The sequence below is a fragment of the Nicotiana sylvestris genome, chromosome 2 (genome assembly GCF_000393655.2).
Source record: "Nicotiana sylvestris chromosome 2, ASM39365v2, whole genome shotgun sequence".
Lineage (NCBI taxonomy): Eukaryota > Viridiplantae > Streptophyta > Magnoliopsida > Solanales > Solanaceae > Nicotiana > Nicotiana sylvestris.
The window spans coordinates 134,192,245-134,214,416 of record NC_091058.1 but is presented as its reverse complement, the minus strand read 5'-3'; the positions used below and the strand labels follow the sequence as shown (position 1 = coordinate 134,214,416).

Genomic DNA, 22,172 nt, shown 5'->3' with positions numbered 1-22,172 from the left:
TGGTGTAATAGTTGATTATCCTTCTTGAGCATCTGGTGGTATAGCCATTGTGCATACTTTAAAGGTATTATCCTCTTATAAAAGAACTTTCTATTATACTAATTGTTATTTTAGATTATACTAAGACACAAGAAGGGGGTTGAATTGTGCATTGCCTGATTTTCACATTTTCAAAGAACTTGGTTCTTTGAACTACCCAAATAGACACAAACAAAAATAATTACGAAATAATCAACATTGATATTTTAACATTGGAAACCTCCTTGCTCATGGGAGTAAACACTATGACCTACCTAGTAGGGTTTGCTTTAAATCTCCACTAAACTTCAAAGAATAGTTTTAAGTTACAATTCTATAACCAAGGAGACTAACTATAATACCATAATCCATACAATCAAACCAATTGTAGCAAATCCTTTTCAAACTAACTCTATTCCAGAAAACTTACAGAAAATTTCAAAAATAACCTACAACTAGAGAACTCGAGCAGCTTCATCTTAAATAAATGGTTCTTCAGTTGGTTTGATTGAATCTTCAGAAGTACCTTTTTATTGTGCTTATTGTCAAAAGTTTTCTCAATAATTTCTCTCAATAGTAGTAGTCATGACGTGGAGGAAAAAGTATTCTTTTATAGGTGCAAGGTTGGCAAAAAATCTTCTTTAATTAATGCTCCAAAACCTAGAATATTTTGATTTAGGAAAACCTCTCATATTTAGATCCGATTTACTTATTTATTTCCAACTCTTTATCCTTCTTTCTCCATACAAATGTTTTCCATAAATACAAATTCCTTCTGGTGCATGAAGTCCTTCAATACGCGTATTCCTTTTAGGACATGGACATGATCTTCTGGGAATTCCAACTCGCATGGGAATACTAGCCTTTCGCATTCGAACAACATTCTGCCATTAGCCTGCTATGTGCATGATTCACTTGACATTCATCTCTCCCGCCTACACCTTAGTCTAGCAGCATATTAAACTGGAACATGAAATCTGGTTCTCAGACACGATTTGTTAATCATCAAAGAATAACACATGCTCAGCTCAACAATGCTTTCTTTTTTACATTATTTTCCTAGTCAATCATTACAACTTTTCAGGTCAAGTAATACTATTCTCCTTAAATTAAACCAAAACAACAACACAATATAAATAATTAAACAAATAAAAAATAGGGTAGGCATTGATTTTCATTTTCCTCCCTTACTTTAGTTGAAGGCTTTCCTCAAGGGCTCTCCTGCCCTCCAACTTCAACATATGAAGCAAAAAATCACTCCAAGAATCAATAGGACCAGGCAAACACCAATGTACACAATCATTATACAAAACTACATTCTCATTAGGCCAATGTCCATATCTACTAGGGTGACCATCTGGTCTCAACAACATGGCTTGTGTCATGTCCAATAATCTGAACCTCTTACCCCTTTTCTTTCCTTCATCAGATGCAACCTTAAATTCTTCAACTTGTGTCATATAAAATTCCAAACATAAACCATCCAAAGATGTCTCATTGCTTCTAAATGGCCTTCTTCTAATACAATTTCCACCCTTATTCCATTCACCACCTTCAAAATGAGAAGGCGCAATAGTCCTAAGAAAAGTAACCCCTTTATAATTTTTTAATCTATTGATGGCTTCTAAAGTTGTCTTAAGTGCCTTTTGATAGCCATAATTTATTGGAAGATCAGTGACATTTGGGAGTCCACAATAACGACAACCAATTATTTGATTTTTCTCGTAGTAGACACTGCATCTTGTAAACCAGTGGGCAGAATTGAGGATGAGATAGTCGAATTGTTCAATTTGGGTTATCCATTTTACATCAGGTTCATCAAGATAAAGATTGAAAAGACCTGTGTGACTAGGACCATCAGGATCTGATTCTTTAACCGTGACCAAGAATGGTGACCAATATGCTGCTAAGGTAAAGTTATAAGTTGTGTATTTCCACCTTTTGAAATTTTGATCATCGTCATAAGAAATATCAATGGGATATTCCACCTGTAATACCCAAAAAAAACAAAAACAAAAATAATCCAAAATGAATTAGTAACTTATTAGTTAATTTCACCATTGTCTTTTTGTTGAAACACATATTCAAGCATTTGCAATTGTTGGTTAAGGCAACCAACTTTTAATAGGATGTTATATTGTTCGTTTTAAGCCACAGCTGCATGATTTTTTGATTTTTTGTGAGACTTTAGTTATTAGCCTAAACCAACTCAAAGTCATTTGTAACATTATGTTGATGTGGTACTAGCTATTCACTTTAAGTCAAGTGTGCATGATCTTTCCAAAAACCCTCACACCAAATTAAACTATTCAAACACACTTTATAGTAACAATTTTTTTTAATCAACTTCTAATGTAAATTTTGTTTGTACACTTAACAACCATAACAAAATCTGATATTCGCAAGCCGCGATGAGAAGCCAGAGAGAAAGCACCAAACTTTTTATCGTATTATGTAACTATTTTTCATGACTCATTATGTAATTCGAGCTTAATTAGTTTTATTTTAAACTAGTATTAGTACCCGCGCGGATGTGCGGACACTGATCATGTCAAATATTTAAGTTATTTGAATTGTATGTAAATAATCTTAAAATTTACACTTTCTCAATAAATATAGATAATCATTGGATATTAACTACCTGAAAAAAATTAACCATTTCTTCTATTTTTCTTTTTTGATATCATTCTTGCCGGTGTCATTGGATCCTAAAAATAATCAGGAAGCAAAATAATAACCCATATTTATGGCAAAACAATCAGATGTTGAGACAATGAATAACTCTTTGGATAAGACTTAACTTTTTTACTACTACTTGAACTCTTATTTGGTGTGTTGATCTCTTAAAAAAATATTTCTTTCTTAAATTTCATTTTCTAAAACATTATTTTTCAATAATAATTATTTTTATAACAAATAGATGAAAATATCATTCTTAATTCAAAACTAAAATGAGTTGGCTATCTAAAAATATCAAAAATTCTTTAGCTAGTGAATTTTGTTTACTCCATTTTGATATTTGACATTAACCATGTTAAATATTCGAGTTATTTGAATTATATGTAAATAACCTCAATATTTAAACCTTCTAAATAATTATGAATAATCGTCAAATATTAATTAAGAAACACTACATGAAAAAAGACTAACATTTTCTCAATTCTCGTAGTGATAATTTTATTTTTATAATATTCTCATAGGTGTCATTGGAACCTAAAAATAGCCATAAAGTGAAATAATAACTCATATTTATGGCAAAGCACAAAGGTTGACACGATATAAACGATTCTTTGATTACGACGTGACTCTTATACTACGATTTGAACTCTTATTTGATATAATTGTATCTTTCAAAAAATATTTCGTTTTTGAAATTTCAATTTCTAAAAATTTATATATATTTATTATAATAATAATGATTATCTTTATAGTGATGCAAGTGAAGATATTATCCTTAATTTAAAATTCAATTTAGTCGGCTATCTAAAAATTTAAATGACTCTTTGGCCGGATTTATTTCAGTATGACTCCACTTTAAGTTTATCGATATATCTAACCCCCAGAATTTGAATTTTTAATACCTTATATATACAAAAATTTTGTTCTTTGAATCATTAAATATTAAACTAGTTGATTATTATTATAAAACATTGCATATATTGTCTTAAAATTGTCAAGTAGTTTAATTTTCGATACCATACTTGGCTTAACCTCAATGCAAACTACTCAAATTGCATTCCAATTCAAATTCGAATATCATATCAGTTTGTTAGTAATAGTGATTTTTAAAAACGATATATAATGTAAATTAAAAATATATTCTAAGATATCCTTATCTTATAATCTATGTATTTGAGTTGGAAAAAAAAATAGTTGAAATCGATGAGATTAACTTTCAAATATTTTATATTCAACAAATTAAAGATGAAACATAAGAAGAAATTTGTTGTCATCTTTTATTTCTCGTTTTTAGATCTTTCTAACATTTGTTTTCAATATTTATTTTCTTTTATCTTATTTTTTATGTCATTATATATTTTGTTACAAAAAATTAATTTATTTCACTATAAAAGGATGAGTTTTAATAAAATATTGTCTACATATGAACTTTAATTATATTTTTACTCTTTGGTTGAAATTGTTTAATATTTTCTTTTGGCTTTATTTAATCAGCCTAAATAGGTGCTCACCTGACCACTTAAATTAAAAAATTGAATGATGTGTAATTTATATATAATCCATATATAATATGTGTATAATCGTGTGTTATCGGTATATATCTATTTATATTAGCTATAAAAAATAAAAAATAAATATGGTCGGATATTATGTAAATATTCCATAAGATTTCGATTTTTTGAGTTTATCCATGATATAACTTCTATTATAAATAATTATAAAACTCTCTACTAACGTTCAAAAATATCTTATCTTTTTATTATCTTTGAATTAAAAAAAGTAAAGAGTTTTTTCGAAATAATTTTGTTGAAACACATATTCAAGCATTTACAATTGTTGGTTAAGGCAACCAACTTTTAATAGGATGTTATATTGTTCGTTTTTAAGCCATAACTGCATGATTTTTTGTGAGACTTTAGTTTTTTTTTTTTTTTTTTTTTTTTGATAATAATAGTTGTTAGCCTAAACCAACTCAAAGTCATTTGTAACGTAATGTTGATGTGGTACTAGCTATTCACTTTAAGTCAAGTGTGCATGATCTTTCCAAAAACCCTCACACCAAATTAAACTATTCAAACACACTTTATAGTAACAATTTTTTTTAATCAACTACTAATGTAAATTTTGTTTGTAGACTTAACAACCGTAACAAAATCTGATATTTCGCGAGCCGCGATGAGAAGCCAGAGAGAAAGCACCAAACTTTTTATCGTATTATGTAACTATTTTTCATGACTCATTATGTAATTCGAGCTTAATTAGTTTTATTTTAAATTTATATTTTCATTAAACGAAGATCAAGAAAGGGACTGATATATTCTTGATTCTTAACATTTCTTAACGGAGAAAGAGATGAGGAACCCACGTTGCCCAGGATTGGATTCTCTAACAAGTTGTCATAACATGACACTATTTAAGTATATTTTTTAAGGGATCGACTCAATACTAGCCAAGTATCTTTTGGCATATACTATTGGCAAACAAATTAAACACGACTAAATGATATAATATGCAAACTCTAAGCTAGCATTATACGCAGGAGGCGACTCAATGAATTTGGTGGGCCCAAAGCCCAACGTTAAGTCTTTATATATATATATATATATATATGTATTTTGGCCATTCACTAGTCTACTTTCTAGCTCCTACAATTGAAGACATTTACTAATTGCTTCGAACTTTTTTTTTAATAAGAAACATCCGCGGTTAAGAAAACGTTTTCATAAGTTCCCATTTCCTAATGATCTTAATTTTTGTACTTACAAAGTAGATTTTAAAATAATATTTTTATGAATTTGAATTAGTACAAATTTATTTGAAATTAATAAAAATAACTTGATCTACTTTTTAGAAGAAATAATCTACTTTAAAAGATGTTAGAAAAGACTTTGCTTTTATTTTCTTATTATCACTGCCGTCATCAAATTGTTACTTTGCCATATTGCATGTTTATTATTAAAATCCAAATAACCTCTATTTTTTTCTAAATTAAATAACTTCTATATCCAAAAGGAAAAAGCATGGATGAGTATCTTTTTTATAATAATATAATATTAACTAATAATGAAAAAAAATGGGGGCCTTCAACTTGGGTCTAAAGCAATTGTTTAGCTGCCTCCCCCCTTGAACCGACATTGATTCTCTGTGCTTCCAATTATCGTAGTTCTTTATTTAATTTTTTGGGCTCATTTGGACATAATTGCAAAAGTATCCATCGAGCAATCTCATCATGATAGTGGCCTTTTGCTTCTTATGGGAAAAAGACAACTTTGATTAGATCTGCTTTTAACGGCCTACTGTATCATGTCACAAGCGCACAGCTAATATATATCGGGACTGAAATTATTGCAATAGCACACGCCAAAATCTTCAGCTGAATATAAAATTTCCGGTTTTTCTACTATATCTTACCATCCAAATTGTAGAAAAAATTTGGAACCTATAATCAGAAATTTCATATTCCAGTGTTGAAAATAAAGAATCTTTCTGTAAAAACCTTTTACCCCTTTAGAAAACTTACTTGATAGAAATCCGGATTAATAAAACAATAAGTTTTGAATATATTGGGCCCTTAAAATTGAGAAAACGTCTTGATGCTTTAATAGAATTTCACCTAAACTTCGACCATTGTCCATTGACCAAACCTCCTCTTATGCTACCGTCTGGATTCCACTACAAGCCAAGTGAAACTAAAAGGGAAAAAAATGAGGAGGGTGTGGGGGGTTTGTCGGGTTATTTTTTTTTTTTTTTTTTTGGAGGGGGGTTGGGGAATGGGGGTACAGACATACTCCTATCTAGTGATCACTTCATGTAAATTAAATGAAAGGCATAAGCAATACTCCCTCCGGTTCATTTTAATTAATTTTTTGTCTTTATGTTTTGTAGTCAACAATATATGATTATTTAAGATATTAAGAAGGAATTAACTTCTTTTTTTCAAAGTTGTCCTTGGAATAAAGAGCCTATGAGAATTTATTATATTTTTGATGAGCAAAATAAGATTAATATGGTCAATTTCATTATTAATTAATGCTAAAAGATGAATTTGTTAATATGTGTAAAAACCATAATTTTTTTTTTTAAAGTTAAGGAAGTATAACATTAGCAGGAAGAGGGAAATTATCGTACGTACCCGGGACAAGAGGCAAATTAAAGACTGCATTTGGTTTCTTCCCACTGAATCTCCAATAAATGCCATAGACTTGTTCCTCATCATATCCAAAAACTGATACGGGTTGAAAATGGGCAGGTCGCACCCTTTTGGCTTCCACCTCCATCTCAAGAAATCAGTATCAGGCCTCCCATATTTCATGCAATTTTGGTGCTCGTGTATTGCCCAACATGTCGTGTTCGTGTAATATGGACCGTCTGGATTAGGAACCCAGTCTCCAATGAATACATCACAGTCTTCCTCCGCAATCTTTATCTTTTGGTCCTTGGTCTGATATGGTTGTGGTGTTTTAGAAGAATGATCTACAACTATAACATCTGCAGCATACAAATTAAAAGGGTGGTAAAGAGGGATAAGACCAAGAATTATTAATGTTAAAGAAACAAGTACTACTATTCTTGGAGTTCTCTGAGCATTTCTCCAAAAGAGAAGCTCCATAATTTGGAGAATTGAAAGCAAAATCAGAAATGGGATTATGGAAGAAGGAGAATAATTACAAGTTGGCACATATAAGTGACACAAATAAACGTGCTAATCACTAATTATAGGGTTTTAGTTGGACTAACTCCATGTCTTTGCAATTATGCAACTATTGGGTCCTATGGGTATTGTTTTTAGTCAAGAGTTAGTGACCCAATCCTTGCAATAATTACAAGTTGGTACATATAAGTTCTTCCAAATTTCTATGTACATCCAATCCTTAACCAGCCTCTTATAATTATAAGTGGAGAAAAATATTTAGAGTGCAATAATTATATATTAACTCTTGTGCGGATTTTGTTCCTGTCTTTGTAAAATATATGATTAGCACAAAGAAAATTTATTTACATAATCTGGCTATAGTATAGATTGTTATCAGATTAACTCGAATTAAATAATCAAATCACCAAAATATGCTTAATTAACCTAAACTTAAACATTAATAAGCTTAATATATTCATTTTTCATAAAAGTATTCTAATTTAGACCATAAGTAAATTAAATAACTTCAGTTTTTGACAATTCAATACATTAATTTCTCCTGTTACTAACATTTCAATGGAATTAAAAAAGGGAAAAATGTGATGTGGGCGGTGCTAATAATTTGTACATATATGTGGCTGATTGAACGCGGTAACCATATCATCTATATAATCTATAATACAATTATTAATTTCTTAAGTGATGACACTTGGTATGCATTTCTTTTGGAACATAATTGTGTAAGCAATTATACTATATAATTGTTGATAGTCTTGACAATTACTCCTGTTGTAAAGAAAAATATGTCATGATTTTCTTCGTGTTCTAAAACATTTATGTGGCATAATCTATTGGGTTAATATCTTCTTGAACTTGTCTGCTTTCAAGCAATGCCTATCCCTTTACATTTTATTCTAACTTTAGAATGCCTAATATCCGTTTTTCCTCCTTAACATTTTTTTTTATTAAAGCCATCCACCTAGCTAGGCTTTCACCTCCCATGGTGGTGGGAGGTTTGGCCGAGACCCCTACCATGTATATAACAGATAAAATAAGATTACAAAAGGAAGGATGGCCATATCAGGATTCTGCTAAAGGAGAATCCTATTATGTTCAAAAACCTTAGCCAGTTCCTTTTTTTATTAGTTCTGATTCTAAAATTGGCTATACCCAATCTGTCCATATTGTGGGCTCCTCCCACACTTGAGGGAAGATCAGAGATGTTAGTAAAAATCTTTGGAGATGTTTTGCACTGCTCTTATCTTTGCTAATACATCGGCCACCATATTTGCTTCTCTGAAGCAACGAATAGCCTTTGTATTGACCAAATTGAGATTGTTTTGAATCTTTATAATCCAATTATGTAATTGTTGGAATATACTATTAACAATGCGGTTTAATTATATTATTATATTTTATTCTCTATGGAACAATTGTTTATTTGATTTATTCAATTCAATAAAATATTATTTTAATTAGATTATTTGTTAAATGTGTGTCTTTTAGTTATGTAGTAAACAATTTAGTGTATGGAGTCTTAGCACATGGACAGAAGATTAAATTGTCGGTTATCATAATTAATAAACTATGTTCACAATCGAAGATATTGTTAGGCAAAATATCTTTATGATTGTAGTACATGAATAAAGTATAATTTTTCTTGATTATGGGAATGTGTTTACTCCAACTTATATTTAGTGTATATTGAACGACCAAATAGAGAAAATATATTTTTGTACTGAATATATATATAAAATATTTTCTTTGATTCATTAAATGAGCTTACACTCCTAATCTTGATATAGTTATTATGATCAATGTGATTTGTTTATTGTTTTGATTTATCTAAAGGTACAATCCTATTCAGAGTTAGTGTATGCCTAATAGATTGGACAATAACGAATATCATTTGTGAAATAACAATTAGTTGATAGAATTTGTTACTCGGATTTGTGTTTGATGATACCCCTTCATGTAAGCTTATAAGTTTTTATCTGAAAACTCGGCCAGTGGATTTTTTATCCGTCACATGAAATGGTTTAAGTGGAATTGTAAGGTATTTAATTAGTTGATTAAATTAAATTATCAGTGATTTTGTTTAATTAACCAATATTGGCAATCTTAACATGGGGAGTTAAAATAAGTGTTAATGAATTTTGAAATTCATATTGAGGAGTTCAATTGCAGTTTTTAAGTGGAATAATCTGTGATTAAGACCTGACCGGTCGTTTTGAGCTCTAGCATGTTATTCAACAGTTTAAGCCCATGAGTAGCTTCACTTCAGGTATTATGACTTGTACGCGTGGTCAGAATTGGAATTTCGGAAGTTCAGAGTTGATTTGGAAAGAAAATTCTCATTTTGGAAGCTTTAAGTTGGAAGAAAGACTAAGGTTGGATTTTTGAGTAAATGACCTCGAAATCGTGATTTGAAGGTTCCAACATGTTCGTATGATGATTTTGGACTTTGGCGTATGTCCGGATAAAATTTTGGATGATCCGGGAGCGTTTCAGCGCCTGTTATGGAAGTTAGCATTTTGAGAGAATTTCATAAATTTGGGTTGAAGTGCATTTCAATATTATCGATGTTCGTTTGGGATTCCGAATCTGGGAAAAGCTCTGTATGGTGATTCTGGTATTGGAAGCGCGTCCGAAAGTGGATTCGGAGGTTCGTAGCTCATTTTGGGATCATTTGGCGAAAGTTAGAAATTTAAAAGTTTTTGAGAAGTTCGACGGGAAGAGAACTTTTAGATATCGGAGTCGGATTCCGATTTCGGAAGTTGAAAAGGTCTGTAATGTCGAATGTGATGTGTGTGCAAAATTTAAGGTCAATCGGACGTGATTTAATAGGTTTCGACTTCAAACGCAAAAGTTTGAAGTTCTAAAGTTCATTAAGCTTGAATTGAGGTGTTATGCTTTTAGACTTGTGTGGGCGTTTGGTTTGGAGCCCTAGGGCTAGGGTGTGTTTCGGAGTAGCTTCAGAGTAATTTGTTAAGAAGTTGGATTGCTAGTTCTGGTATGATCGTAATTGCAATGTATTGGTCACAAATGCGACAATCGCATTTTCGAGGAAGTGTTCGCATTTGCGAACCTGGGTTGCTGAGGGAAAGGATTGCATTTGCGAAGCCTAAAGAGTTCGCATTTGCAAACTCTCTATCGCATTTGCGATAATGGCCAGGTGTAACGACCCGGCCAGTCGTTTTGAGAATTTATGCCCCGATCCCCTATTAACTGCCTTCCCCGTGTTTGTTTCCGCTATTGTGAGTTGTCGGAAGGATTCGTTTTGAGTTTCGGAGTATTTTGGGATACTTAGTCCCTAAATGAGAGCTTAATCTTTAGAATTTGGACCGTAGTCATAACAATGTGAAGACGGACTCAAAATTGAATTTCGTTGTCATGACCCAGATTTTCTACCCTCGGAAGTCGTGATGGCGCCTACTCGTGAAAGCTAGGCAAGCCAATTATTAGGGTTCTACACAGTAACAATCAATCCCAAATAGGTTATAAACATAAAACTTAAAGTTAAACAGCTGATAAATGCGGAAGAGTTATAACGTGATCAAATAATCCAGTACAAGTCTACCCACGGATCCGATGTCACAACTTCACGAACATCTACAAGTTCTACAAATATTGGTCTGAAAAGAAAGTACAACTATTCTCGGGAAAGAAAAGGTACAGTGGAAAAGCTAAACAGGGAAGGGGGACTGTAGGCTCTGCGGACGCCAGCAGATCTACTTTAGGCTCTGCGGACGCCAGCAGATCTATCTTGGTCTCCTTGGACAGAAGTCAGCTACCTCAGCTACTCACCGGGTCCGGTATCAAAATCTGCACAAAAGAGTGCAGAGAGTAGTTTTAATACAACCGACCCCATATACTGAGTAAGTGCCGAGCCTAACCTCGGCGAAGTAGTGACAAGGCTAGGACCCGACAATCACATATAACTGTGCATATAGATCATATACAGACAGAAACATAATAACAGAAATTAATAGAATAAGGTGGGAAGGGGACATGCTGCGGAGATATCAGATTCTAACGATAAGCCAATAAAGGAGCATAATGAACATCATATCTAAATAGACAAAAAATGAAACGGTAACACGTGCACGGCATCACCCTTCGTACTTTTACTCTCATCCTTACCATATGAAACAATAGAATGGCACGACATCACCCTTCATGCTTTACCTCACATAATTATGGCACGACATCACCCTTCATGCGTTATTCCTCACATATCGGCACGGTATCACCCTTCGTGCATTAACTCTCAAACCATGGCACGACATCACCCTTCGTGCATTATTACTTATAATATCGTGCATTACATCACCCTTCATGCTTTACACTCTCTCACAATAACATGCACGGCATCACCCTTCATGATTTACACTCTTCCTCACCCAAACAATGGAAAACAACATGTCCCGGCAAGGGAATCAACAATAACTTCCCAGCAAGGGAATTGACAATATCAATAAAACATCCCGGCAAGGGATTCAACTATAACTAATCTCGTTTCAACAATTTCCTTACCGAAATGAAACTTCAATTTGAGTCAATACTCAACAATAGTCAATTACCAAGAAACTTTCATAAGCTTGTTCAATATTACTAATCATCAATTGAGCATGATTGGTACATAATAGGTTCACAAAATCATGATATAAGACTCACAGGCATGCTTGACACCAATGTATAGATACTTGTCACCACACCTATACATCATACTTGATACAAACGCATAACAAATAGACCATAACTCCTATTTCCTCAAGCTAAGGTTAGATCAAACACTTACCTCGATTCCACGAACAAGATTAAGCCTCTACTACCACTTTACCTCTCAGTTCCACTTCCAATTCGCTTGTATCTAGTCACAATTTACTTAACGATATCAATAAATGCTAAATAAACCGATTCTAATGTATGAAAATAGGTTTCTAATGATTTCCCCAAAAAGTCAAAAATCGACCTCGAGCCCGCTTGATCAAAACCCGAAGTTCAAACCAAAACCCGATCACCCATTCACTCACGAACTCAATTATGTAATTAGTTTTGAAATCGGACCTCAAATCGAGGTCCAAATCCCCAAAATTTGAAAATCCTAGCTTATACCCAAAAACACCCAATTTCCATGAAAAACCCTTGATTTTGAAATGAAATCATATAAAAGATGTTATAGATTGAAGAAGATAAGTTAGAAATTACTTACTAATGATTTGGAGAAGTTTGTGCCTTTGAAAAATCGCCTAAGGAGGTTTAGGGTTTAAGAGAGTTGGAAAAATGAAGAAAATCTCGTCTGAAATCTCATTTAGCAGGCGCAGTTATCGCAATTGCGAACCCTTCAAAAGTCAGCTACCTTCGCATTTTCGAAGGATATGTCGCATTTGCGACTCCTGACCCTTTCGCATTTGCGACCAAATTGTCGCATTTGCGAGTATGGCTTGTCCAGGCTTGGTTCGCAATTGCGACGCCTGGGTCGCATTTCCCAAGCCTGAGAACTTCGCATTTGCGAAGCCTGATCTCGCAATTGCAAGATTAGAGGCATGTTATACAATTGCAACATACCAGCAATTTTCCTAAATCCAAATTCACTCCGTAGCCTATGCAAAACTCACCTGAGCCCTCGGGCTCCAAACCAATCATGCACGCAAGTCTAAAAATATCATATGGACTTGCTCGTGCAATCAAATCATCAAAATAACATTAACAACTACGAATTAAACCTCAAATTCATGAAATTACTCAACAACATTGAAATTCCCATTTTCTCAAATTTAGGTCCGATTTATACCAAACCAATTTCAAATTTTACCAAATTTCACAGATCTAACTTAATTATTATTTTAAACTTGTACAGGGCTCCAGAACCAAGATACGGGCCTGATACCGTCAAGAAAATGCATCATTTCACTTCTAAAAGCCTTTATAATTTCCAGCAAACAATTTTCTTTAAAAATTTTTTTATCGGGTTTGGGACCTCGGAATTTGATTCCAGATATACGCCAAGTCCCATATTTTACTGCGGACCCTACGGAATCGTCCGATCACTGGTCCGGGTCCGTTTACTAAGAATATTGACCAAACTCAACTTTAACCCATTTTAAAGGCCAAGTTCATTATTTTTCTAAAACTTCATATAAAATCTTTAAAGAAACGCGCCCGGACTGCGCATGCAAATCGAGGTGAGGCAAGAAGAGGTTTTTAAGGCCTCGGAACACCGTTTTGACTTCTAAAACAAGAGATGACCTTTAGGGTCATCACATTCTCTACCTCTAAAACAATTGTTCGTCCTCGAACGGACATAGACAAATACTTGAGTCGGTGAAAAGATAAGGATAACGGCTTCGCATATCGGACTCGGACTCCCAGGTTGCTGCCTCAACAGGCTGACCTCTCCACTACACACAAACTGAAGGGAAATTCTTCGATCTCAACTGACGACCTGCCTATCTAGAATAGCCACTGGCTCCTCCTCATAAGTCAAGTCCTTGTCCAACTGGATAGTGCGGAAGTCTAACACGTGGGACAAATCGCCGTGATACTTCCAAAGCATGGACACATAAAATACTGGGTGTACAGCTGATAAACTCGGCGGCAACGCAAGTCTGTAAGCCACCTCTCCCACTCGATCAAGAATCTCAAAAGGACCAATGAACCTAAGGCTTAGCTTGCCCTTCTTCCCAAATCTCATCACGCCCTTCATGGGCGACACCCGAAGCAACACTCGCTCTCTGATCATGAATACCACATCATGAACCTTGCTGTCAGCATAACTCTTTTGGCTGGACTGAGCTGTACGAAGCCAATCCTGAATGATCTTAACCTTATCCAAGGCATCCTGTAGTAGATCTGTACCCAACAACTGAGCCTCTCCTGGCTCAAACCATCCAACTGGTGACTGAAACCGCCTACCATATAAAGCCTCATAGGGAGCCATCTGGATGCTCGACTAGTAACTGTTGTTGTAGGCAAACTCTGCTAATGGCAAGAACTGATCCTACGAACCTCCAAAGTCAATAACACATGTTTGGAGCATATCCTCCAAAATCTGAATGGTATGCTCGGACTATCCGTCCGTCCGAGGATGAAATGTTGTGCTTAACTCGACTTGTGTACCCAATTCACGCTGAATTGATCTCCAAAAATGCGAGGTAAACTGCGTACCTCGATCAGAAATGATGAAAGGCCGGTCCATGTATGAAAATAGAGTTATAATACTATTTGAAAGTTAGCTTATTATAATATGAAAGTTTTCTGAGTTATAAATAGCTAACGTTGGTTATAGTATAAAAGTTTTCTGAGTTGTGTAGCTTGGAAAACCGTCCCTTTATTGGCAAGCTGGAATTATTCCAACACTCATCCTCACTGGGAAAGAGTCCGGGAAGCAGCAAAAGAATATCAAACCCCATACGAAGTCATCCGAGAAAATATCACTCATGACATTTACAGATTAAAGTTGCGGATTACATCTCTCAATCCAAAGGAGAAAGAACACAGCAAAGAAGGACCATCAAATTCCAGGCATTACTACACAAGGTCTTTGAAAAGACTAGAAGACAACCCTAGAATCAATGATCTAAATCCCTGATAATCCCACCATAATCCTACATTACCTATCACAGCCAGCCCATCCTTTCGAAGGGAGGAACAATTTACTAAATATGTCTGAGTCATTTCTATCATCCTCTTCCCTTGCAAAAATGAATATGTCTCCTACTCTATATAAAACCTTGTTCTAAAAAATATGATTACCCCTATGAAGTAGATATCCTGACCGATGAACAAAAAGTATCCTCCACTGAACTACCCCTCATAAACCCCTACTCAGCTTTCGCCAAAAAATCATTTGCACCCTAGAACAAAATTCATTCCTTAGTCCAACACAGACCAAAAAGAGTCAAAGAATATGTTGCTGCCGCAAAACTTGACCAGCATCCTATTCTTGCCACTCGAGAGGAAAAATTTATCACTTTTCAAATCCCAGATAATTTTCCCAGACAATGGAGAGATCATGGTTTTACCCATATCCATTTTGGTGCTATCCGAATCGCTTTAACATATCACGGAAGAAAAGGTCAACCTATTGTAGCTCGACTTTCTCTTCTAGATACAAGATACTTGGAGTACAAACATGCATATTTGGGTACTGCAGAAGTTACCCTGAATGCTGGGACTGTCTTTATAACTATCTTTCCAAATTTCAACATGTCCCTTTATGATCCATACTTAACCGAAGCTCTAAAAATCCAAGTCCAAATCCAAGGAGCCCCTCAAGCTAAAGATTCCATCCAAGCCACTCTTCATCACCAAATGGCATGGCGAGTTCAAAATCATGCCATGGATCTTTGCCTTCCTGGAGGAGAAAATGCGTTACTCCTAAATATTGATGCTACCAAAGGAAACACCATGTGCACCCAAATAACCAGACAAATTTCCAGAGATGAACTTGTCAAAATTCTTCCTGATTCCTAGATCACAAATTATGAAACGTTAAGAGAACCGGAGGAATCTCTACAATCTGGTGAACTAACTTTTACCAAAAGAAATGATAAAACCGTTTGCATAAGCTTTGACCATTCTCATCTCAAAAAACCGAATAAAACCATCTTCTCTTGCCAAATGATTCAACCCAAAGATATAGCAGATACATACCCTGAACCTGATGGAGAATTCTTTTGGAATATACAAAGCATCATGGAAGAACATGACTGGTGTCAAAATTTCGACAAAGAAGGAAAAAAGACTTGGTGGTTCAACTGCCCCTTTACGGGATACTGCCCTTGGGATCTTGGTTGCGACTGTCAAGACTGTTTGGAAGATCCAATTGGAAAATATGATGAACACTACCAACGTCATTGGGAAAGGTTCGGCCTCAACAAAACCAAAACCAAAATACAAGAAAAAGGGGAAAACCATTGAAAAACAAATTCGAGCCAAATATGAAAATAACGATCCTTCAATTGGCTCATTAAGCCGTTCAGGTAAATATGAATTTCTTGTCAGTTACAAACCCCAGGAATGGCCAAAATTGCCAGAAAAATTCACTCCAAGCTGGGAGGATAGTGAAATCACACCCCAACCCAAATTACCATCAGCTCATACCCCAGAATCCAAAAGCCACCTGAACCTGAAACTTCACCGATTTAAAAAACCATAAATCCAACACAACCGCAGATATTCATGCTAAGTCCTTCAAGCTCCAGTCATACCCTAGATTTTCCTGCACTTCAACATTTTGAAAAACAGGGTATAAGCCATGCTCTAAAAATTCCCAAGAAAAACATAGTGCTACCTACTGGAGAAAAACCCCCAACAAGTGATATCAAAGCAACAATGAACTGGCAATCAAAAAACTCCATCTGCCAAAACAAGGTGTTGAACAACATAGGCAACACCATAAATAATGTGGCCCATACACTAAACAAAATTATGAGCAAAGTGGAAATAATTGAGAAAAAGATGGAGCAGACATCGTCTCACCATGCCGGACTAATCAAAGCCTTGGAACAAAGATTGACCAATTTACAATATGAGATTTGTCCGCCAGGAACTTCACTTTTCCAGTTCTTCCAACAACAACAAAAGGAGACGATTTCCATCAAAGAACAAATTCAACATCTGAGAAATGACCACTTTGAGCCACAAAAAACCCCAGTTTTTCCCTCAAAACCTACCTTCTTTCCTATGTCTCCACAAGCATATTCCCCATCTAAATTAGACTACATCTTTTCTACTTTCCCATCTATCTCACAAAATCCAATCTCTTTCACCCAACCCTTAAAAGAAGAATATGATTTTGATATCGCAAAAATGGTTTGGGAAAGGAAAGATGCCCTTGCAGCATAGAAACAAAACAAGAAGAAAGTTCAAAAGGGTCCAACCCCGAAAATCTGATGATTTCTGACCAAAAGGCTCCAGACCTCTATGTCTCCTAGCCAAGATACATATCAGAAGAAGATACTCCATGGTCAGAATCTCTGAATTCATCAAACGATAAAACAATGGAAGATAGATCTCAATCAAGCACTGAATCCACAACGAACTCTTCCGAAGACGACAATCCCCCAATATTTTTAAACCAGCCAAGGGACCCAGAAGTATCTGAAGTAGATGAGGAACAAAAAGGTATGACAGATGAGCCAATCCTAGAAAGAAGATATGAGCCCATGTCATCAAAACCAGTTAGAACTAGCTTTCACACTTTCACCTTAGATGGCGTCAAGGTTTCAAAATGGTCATAAAGGATCCAAGACTTCTATACTTGGATGATGACCAAAAATTTGGTGGAACAAGAAAAGTATATCATCCTGTCAGAACTTACTTCACGGTTCTGAGGAATCCTCAGAGATTGGTGGAACTCGATTGGAATTCAAGACAAAAATACTTTTCTTACTTAACAAGATTTTGCCTTCAACATCAGGATCCTACATGAAGTTTTCTGCGGAGATACTGGCCAAAGATAGGAGAAAATGCGAAGACAACTCTTCGTGATGAAGTGTGTGTCATTCGACAGAAACAACATTGAAAGGCATTTTAAAAAAATGGCGAAGATATACTTTGAAATCGGAGGAGACATCAATCTGGACAAGCCTTTGTCTCTTCCCTTCCAAAGTTGTTGGCAAGCTGAACGATGACCATCATTGAAGAAACGTTTCAGTCCATAACAATCCCACAAATTGGTTACATCATGCAAGCTATTTTCGTCGCATTGGATGACATTTGTACAAAGCGCTCAACCCTAAATCAAATTATCCAGCACAATCCAGCGCTTGACAAGGCATGCCGCAAATCTGATCTAATCACCGGATCGGGATGTTCCTGTCACACATCCAGGCAAAGGAAAGAATTCAGAAGGCCAGGAAATTTTCACAAGAAGAACAGATGCTTTATTTGCCATAAGATTGGACATTTTGCAAAAAATTGTCCCAAATCAAGAAGATCTGTCAAACTCCTTGAAGAGATTGAAGATTACACTGGCATACATCTTAGAAAAGAGGAGGACCTTGAATCCATATTCTCTGTGGATGATAAACCTAATGAAGAAACTTTATTCTCTCTTGATATCTATGAAGATCAAGGCAATGATCAATACCAAATTTCAGAACCAGTGATCGAAGCTCGAGAGGAGATCAACGCTCTCGCAACCATTCCTCAAGTAGAACTCAAAGTCTATTCATCCAAATGGGATAAACCAAATCGAGTTATTGCTTTCATCGACACCAAAATTGCTTCTTCACTCATAAATCCTACTATTCTCCCAGAAGATCAATGGGTGCTTCATTTTAAGGATTTTAACACTGCATCAAATGCAATCTTGACCACAACTGTTGTTACAAAGCACCCTGTCACAATTGAGTTCTTTCCTGGATTGAAATACAGAACAAAGCTGCTATGATCTGATGTACCAGGAAAGGATCTAATTATTGGGTTCGACATTTACAGATAACTTAGAGATCAACTCCAGATCAAGGCTAACGGGATAGCTTTTAAAAAGCAGTTCAGACCTTATTCTGAGATTCTGAGGCTATTCCAAATCACTAACGACGAACAAATCAAAGAGATTGAGCAAAATCTCATTGAACATTCATGTGCTGGATCCCACAAGGATTTCATGAAGAAAGGAAAACACCCGTTATGGAAAAACGAAGAGTTTTTTATTAATCTCCCTTTCAAGAAGAATGAAAATATCAATTCAACAAAAGCCAGCCATTCAGGGATGAATATAGACCATCTTCAGCTTGCAAAGAAAGAATGTGAAGAACTTTTGGAATTTGATCTAATAGAGCCATCAGATTCACAATGGGCATGCAAAGCATTTTATGTCAACAAAAGAGCTGAACAGACAAGAGGAAAACTCAGGTTAATCATCAACTACCAGCCACTTAACCATTTCCTCCAAGATGATAAGTTTCCTATCCCAAATAAACTCACCCTTTTCTCCCACTTAGCCAAGGCCAAATATTTTTCCAAGTTTGATTTAAAATCCGGATTTTGGCAGTTGGGAATCCACCCTAAAGAAAGACCCAAAACGGGATTTTGCATCCCCGATCATCACTTCCAATGGAAAGTCATGCCCTTCGGGTTGAAAACTGCACCCTCCTTGTTCTAAAAAGCCATGATAAAAATATTCCAACCCATCCTCCATACCTCTTTAGTTTATATAGATGGCATCCTGTTATTTAGTGATACATTGGAGGAACATATCAACTTGCTTCGTCAATTTGAGGCATTGGTAACACAGTACGGGATCATGCTTTTTGCAAAAAAGAAGGTTCTTGTTCAAAAGGAGATCGATTTTTTTGGAATGCATTTTGTCCAAGGTGAATACAGTCCAGGACCACAATATATGTCAGGAATTACTCAAATTTCTGGATACCAACTTCACAACAAAGCATATCCAACAGTTCCTAGGGATAATAAATTATGTAAGAGATTTCATCCCAAATATCTCTACATACATTTCACCGCTCATAGAAATGCTCAACAAAAATGCTCCATCATGGGGAGAGAAACAGGATGAAGCAGTCAGAAAAATAAAAGAGATATCTAAAAATGTCAAGTCTTTCTACATCCCTTCAGATGGAAAGAAAATACTGCAAACTGATGCCAGCCATGAATATTGGAGTGTTGTTCTATTTGAAGAAAAAGATGGCCAGAGGAAAATATGTGGATACGCCAGTGGAAAGTTTAAAGATGCCGAGCAACATTATTACTCCACTTTCAAGAAAATTCTTGCAGTAAAGAATGGAATCAAGAAATTCAATTTCTTACTCATCCATACAAAATTTCTAATAGATATGGATATGAAGGCCTTCCCAAAAATGATCCAGATAAATTCAAAAATTATTCCCAATCCTCAGATTCTCAAATGGGCCCAATGGTTCTCTCCATACAAGTTTCAAGTCAAGCACCTGAAAGGAAAAAATAATATTCTCGCAGATTTTCTGTCTCGACTGGAAGAATTCTCAAAAAGATTTTCCCCAGCAAAACTGAAGTCAAAACAAAAGCTAATTAGCTACATCTTCATGCTTTCAAGTATACCAGGAACAAGTTCATCAAAGCCAACATACCATCCACCGGAGTTGTTCAACCTCATGGATCCCTTTGATTCGTCAATTATTATGGAAAGAAGAACTCATTATGAGCTCCAAGTTTTCCGGCAACATGGAGGATCCATTCTCAAGCCATATGGGGTCAATCTAGAATATCCGTTCTGCCATATATTCATAGCTCAAGCCAAGGATTTTTCACAAGAACTATTATGGTTTTTCTGGTACCTCTGCCATCAGTATTATATTTTTATGGAATTTAAATGCAACATCTTCAAGGATTTTGATAATATTGCACCAACTCTTAAAGTATTTTTACTATGGTTCAAGCTTAGAAGATATTGGATGAAATGTTTCAGCGATTCCTACGCATCAAAGTTATTTATGTTCCATAGGCCAGTGAAGATCATTAATGGAAAAGTCCAGGTGCAAGCAGAGGCATCATTCTGGTGGAAATTTCCCGTGTCCATTTTATCAATGGAGGAAGAATATAGCGAGGCACAAAGAATCCTTTTTAGCAAAATAGGTGCATCCCAAGAGAAATATGACCAAAAGATTGGGCAAGCTGGAATTATACCAACACTCATCCTCACTGGGAAAGAGTCCGGGAAGTAGCAAAAGAATATCAAACCCCATACGAAGTCATCCGAGAAAAGATTACTCACGACATTTCCAGATTAAAGTTGCGGATTACATCTCTCAATCTAAAGGAGAAAGAACACAGCGGAGAAGGACCGTCAAATTCCAGGCATTACTACACAAGGTCTTTGAAAAGATGCCTAGAAGACAACCCTAGAATCAATGATCTAAATCCCTGCTAATCCCACCATAATCCTTCATTACCTACCAAAAACCCTCAAAAATATCCTACCCATGCCAAGACAAATTCCCACATCTTTCCATACTATCTGGGCCCCACTTCCACTTGTTTTCACATGCTCCCACATGCTTCCACATGCTTCGTCACATGCAGCACCCTACTTTTACATATAGTCACATGCTCCCTCATACTTTCACATGCTACAACATGTATATTCCACCACTTTCACATGTGTTCAGGAGCTTTTTAGTTGTTTTGCCTAAAGTCCTTCACATACCAAGAAGGACCCATATGTAGATAAGTTTGCCATGTAAGATAGGTTTATTTTATTATGCAAGTTTGTCTTGTAATAACATCCTAGTCCTATATAAAGGAGGCCTTGTAGTAGTTGAAAGATCATCTTGTAATCTTTGTAAATCTTTTGTGATATATTACATATGAGTGCTTTCTAAATTTCCCTCTTGTTCTTTCTTTCGAATGGATGGAAAGGCCGATCCATGTATGAAAATAGAGTAAGAATACTCTTTGAAAGTTAGCTTATTGTAGTATGAAAGTTTTCTAAGTTATAAACAGCTAACGTTGGTTATAGTATAAAAGTTTTCTAAGTTGTGTAGCTTGGCAAACCGTCCCTTATGGGTTGTTGAAGCCAGCACCTTTGTAGGAAAACTTTTGCGACTATAAACAAATTAACTGTTTGTGTAGCTTGGCAAGCCGTCCCTTATGGGTTGTTGAATACATCCCCTTTGTATGGAAACTTTCGTATCTATGATTTAGTTTTCTTTCTTGGAGTCTCTTGCTCTGTTCCTTATACTGTGGTATTAGAGCCAGCCCATCCTTTCGAAGGGAGGAAAAGTTTACTAAATATGTCTGAGTCATTTCCATCATCCTCTTCCCTAGCGAAAATAAATATGACTCCTACTCTATATAAAACCTTGTACAAAAAATATGATTACCTCTATAAAGTAGA

At 35.3% G+C, this 22,172-nt stretch overlaps 1 protein-coding gene across 1 annotated transcript; it reads right to left on the bottom strand.

The window, feature by feature from the left end:
• Positions 1-391: 391 nt before the first annotated feature.
• LOC104219055 (protein trichome birefringence-like 19) lies at positions 392-7,367 on the bottom strand. Its single transcript, XM_009769695.2, has 2 exons — positions 6,830-7,367; positions 392-2,006 (listed from the first exon to the last, which is right to left on the bottom strand). The coding sequence occupies exons 1-2, from the start codon at positions 7,304-7,306 to the stop codon at positions 1,206-1,208; spliced, it is 1,278 nt and encodes a 425-aa protein (XP_009767997.1). The 5' UTR covers positions 7,307-7,367; the 3' UTR covers positions 392-1,205.
• Between the last annotated feature and the right edge of the window lie 14,805 nt (positions 7,368-22,172).

What these genes read in the sequence shown, in the direction of transcription:
- LOC104219055 (XM_009769695.2), bottom strand. Translation starts at nt 7,306, where the DNA reads ATGGAGCTTCTCTTTTGGAGAAATGCTCAGAGAACTCCAAGAATAGTA. An exon ending in TAATTTGCCTCTTGTCCCGG is followed by an intron (nt 2,007 to 6,829) that starts GTACGTACGATA and finishes TGGGTATTACAG; the next exon opens with GTGGAATATCCCATTGATAT.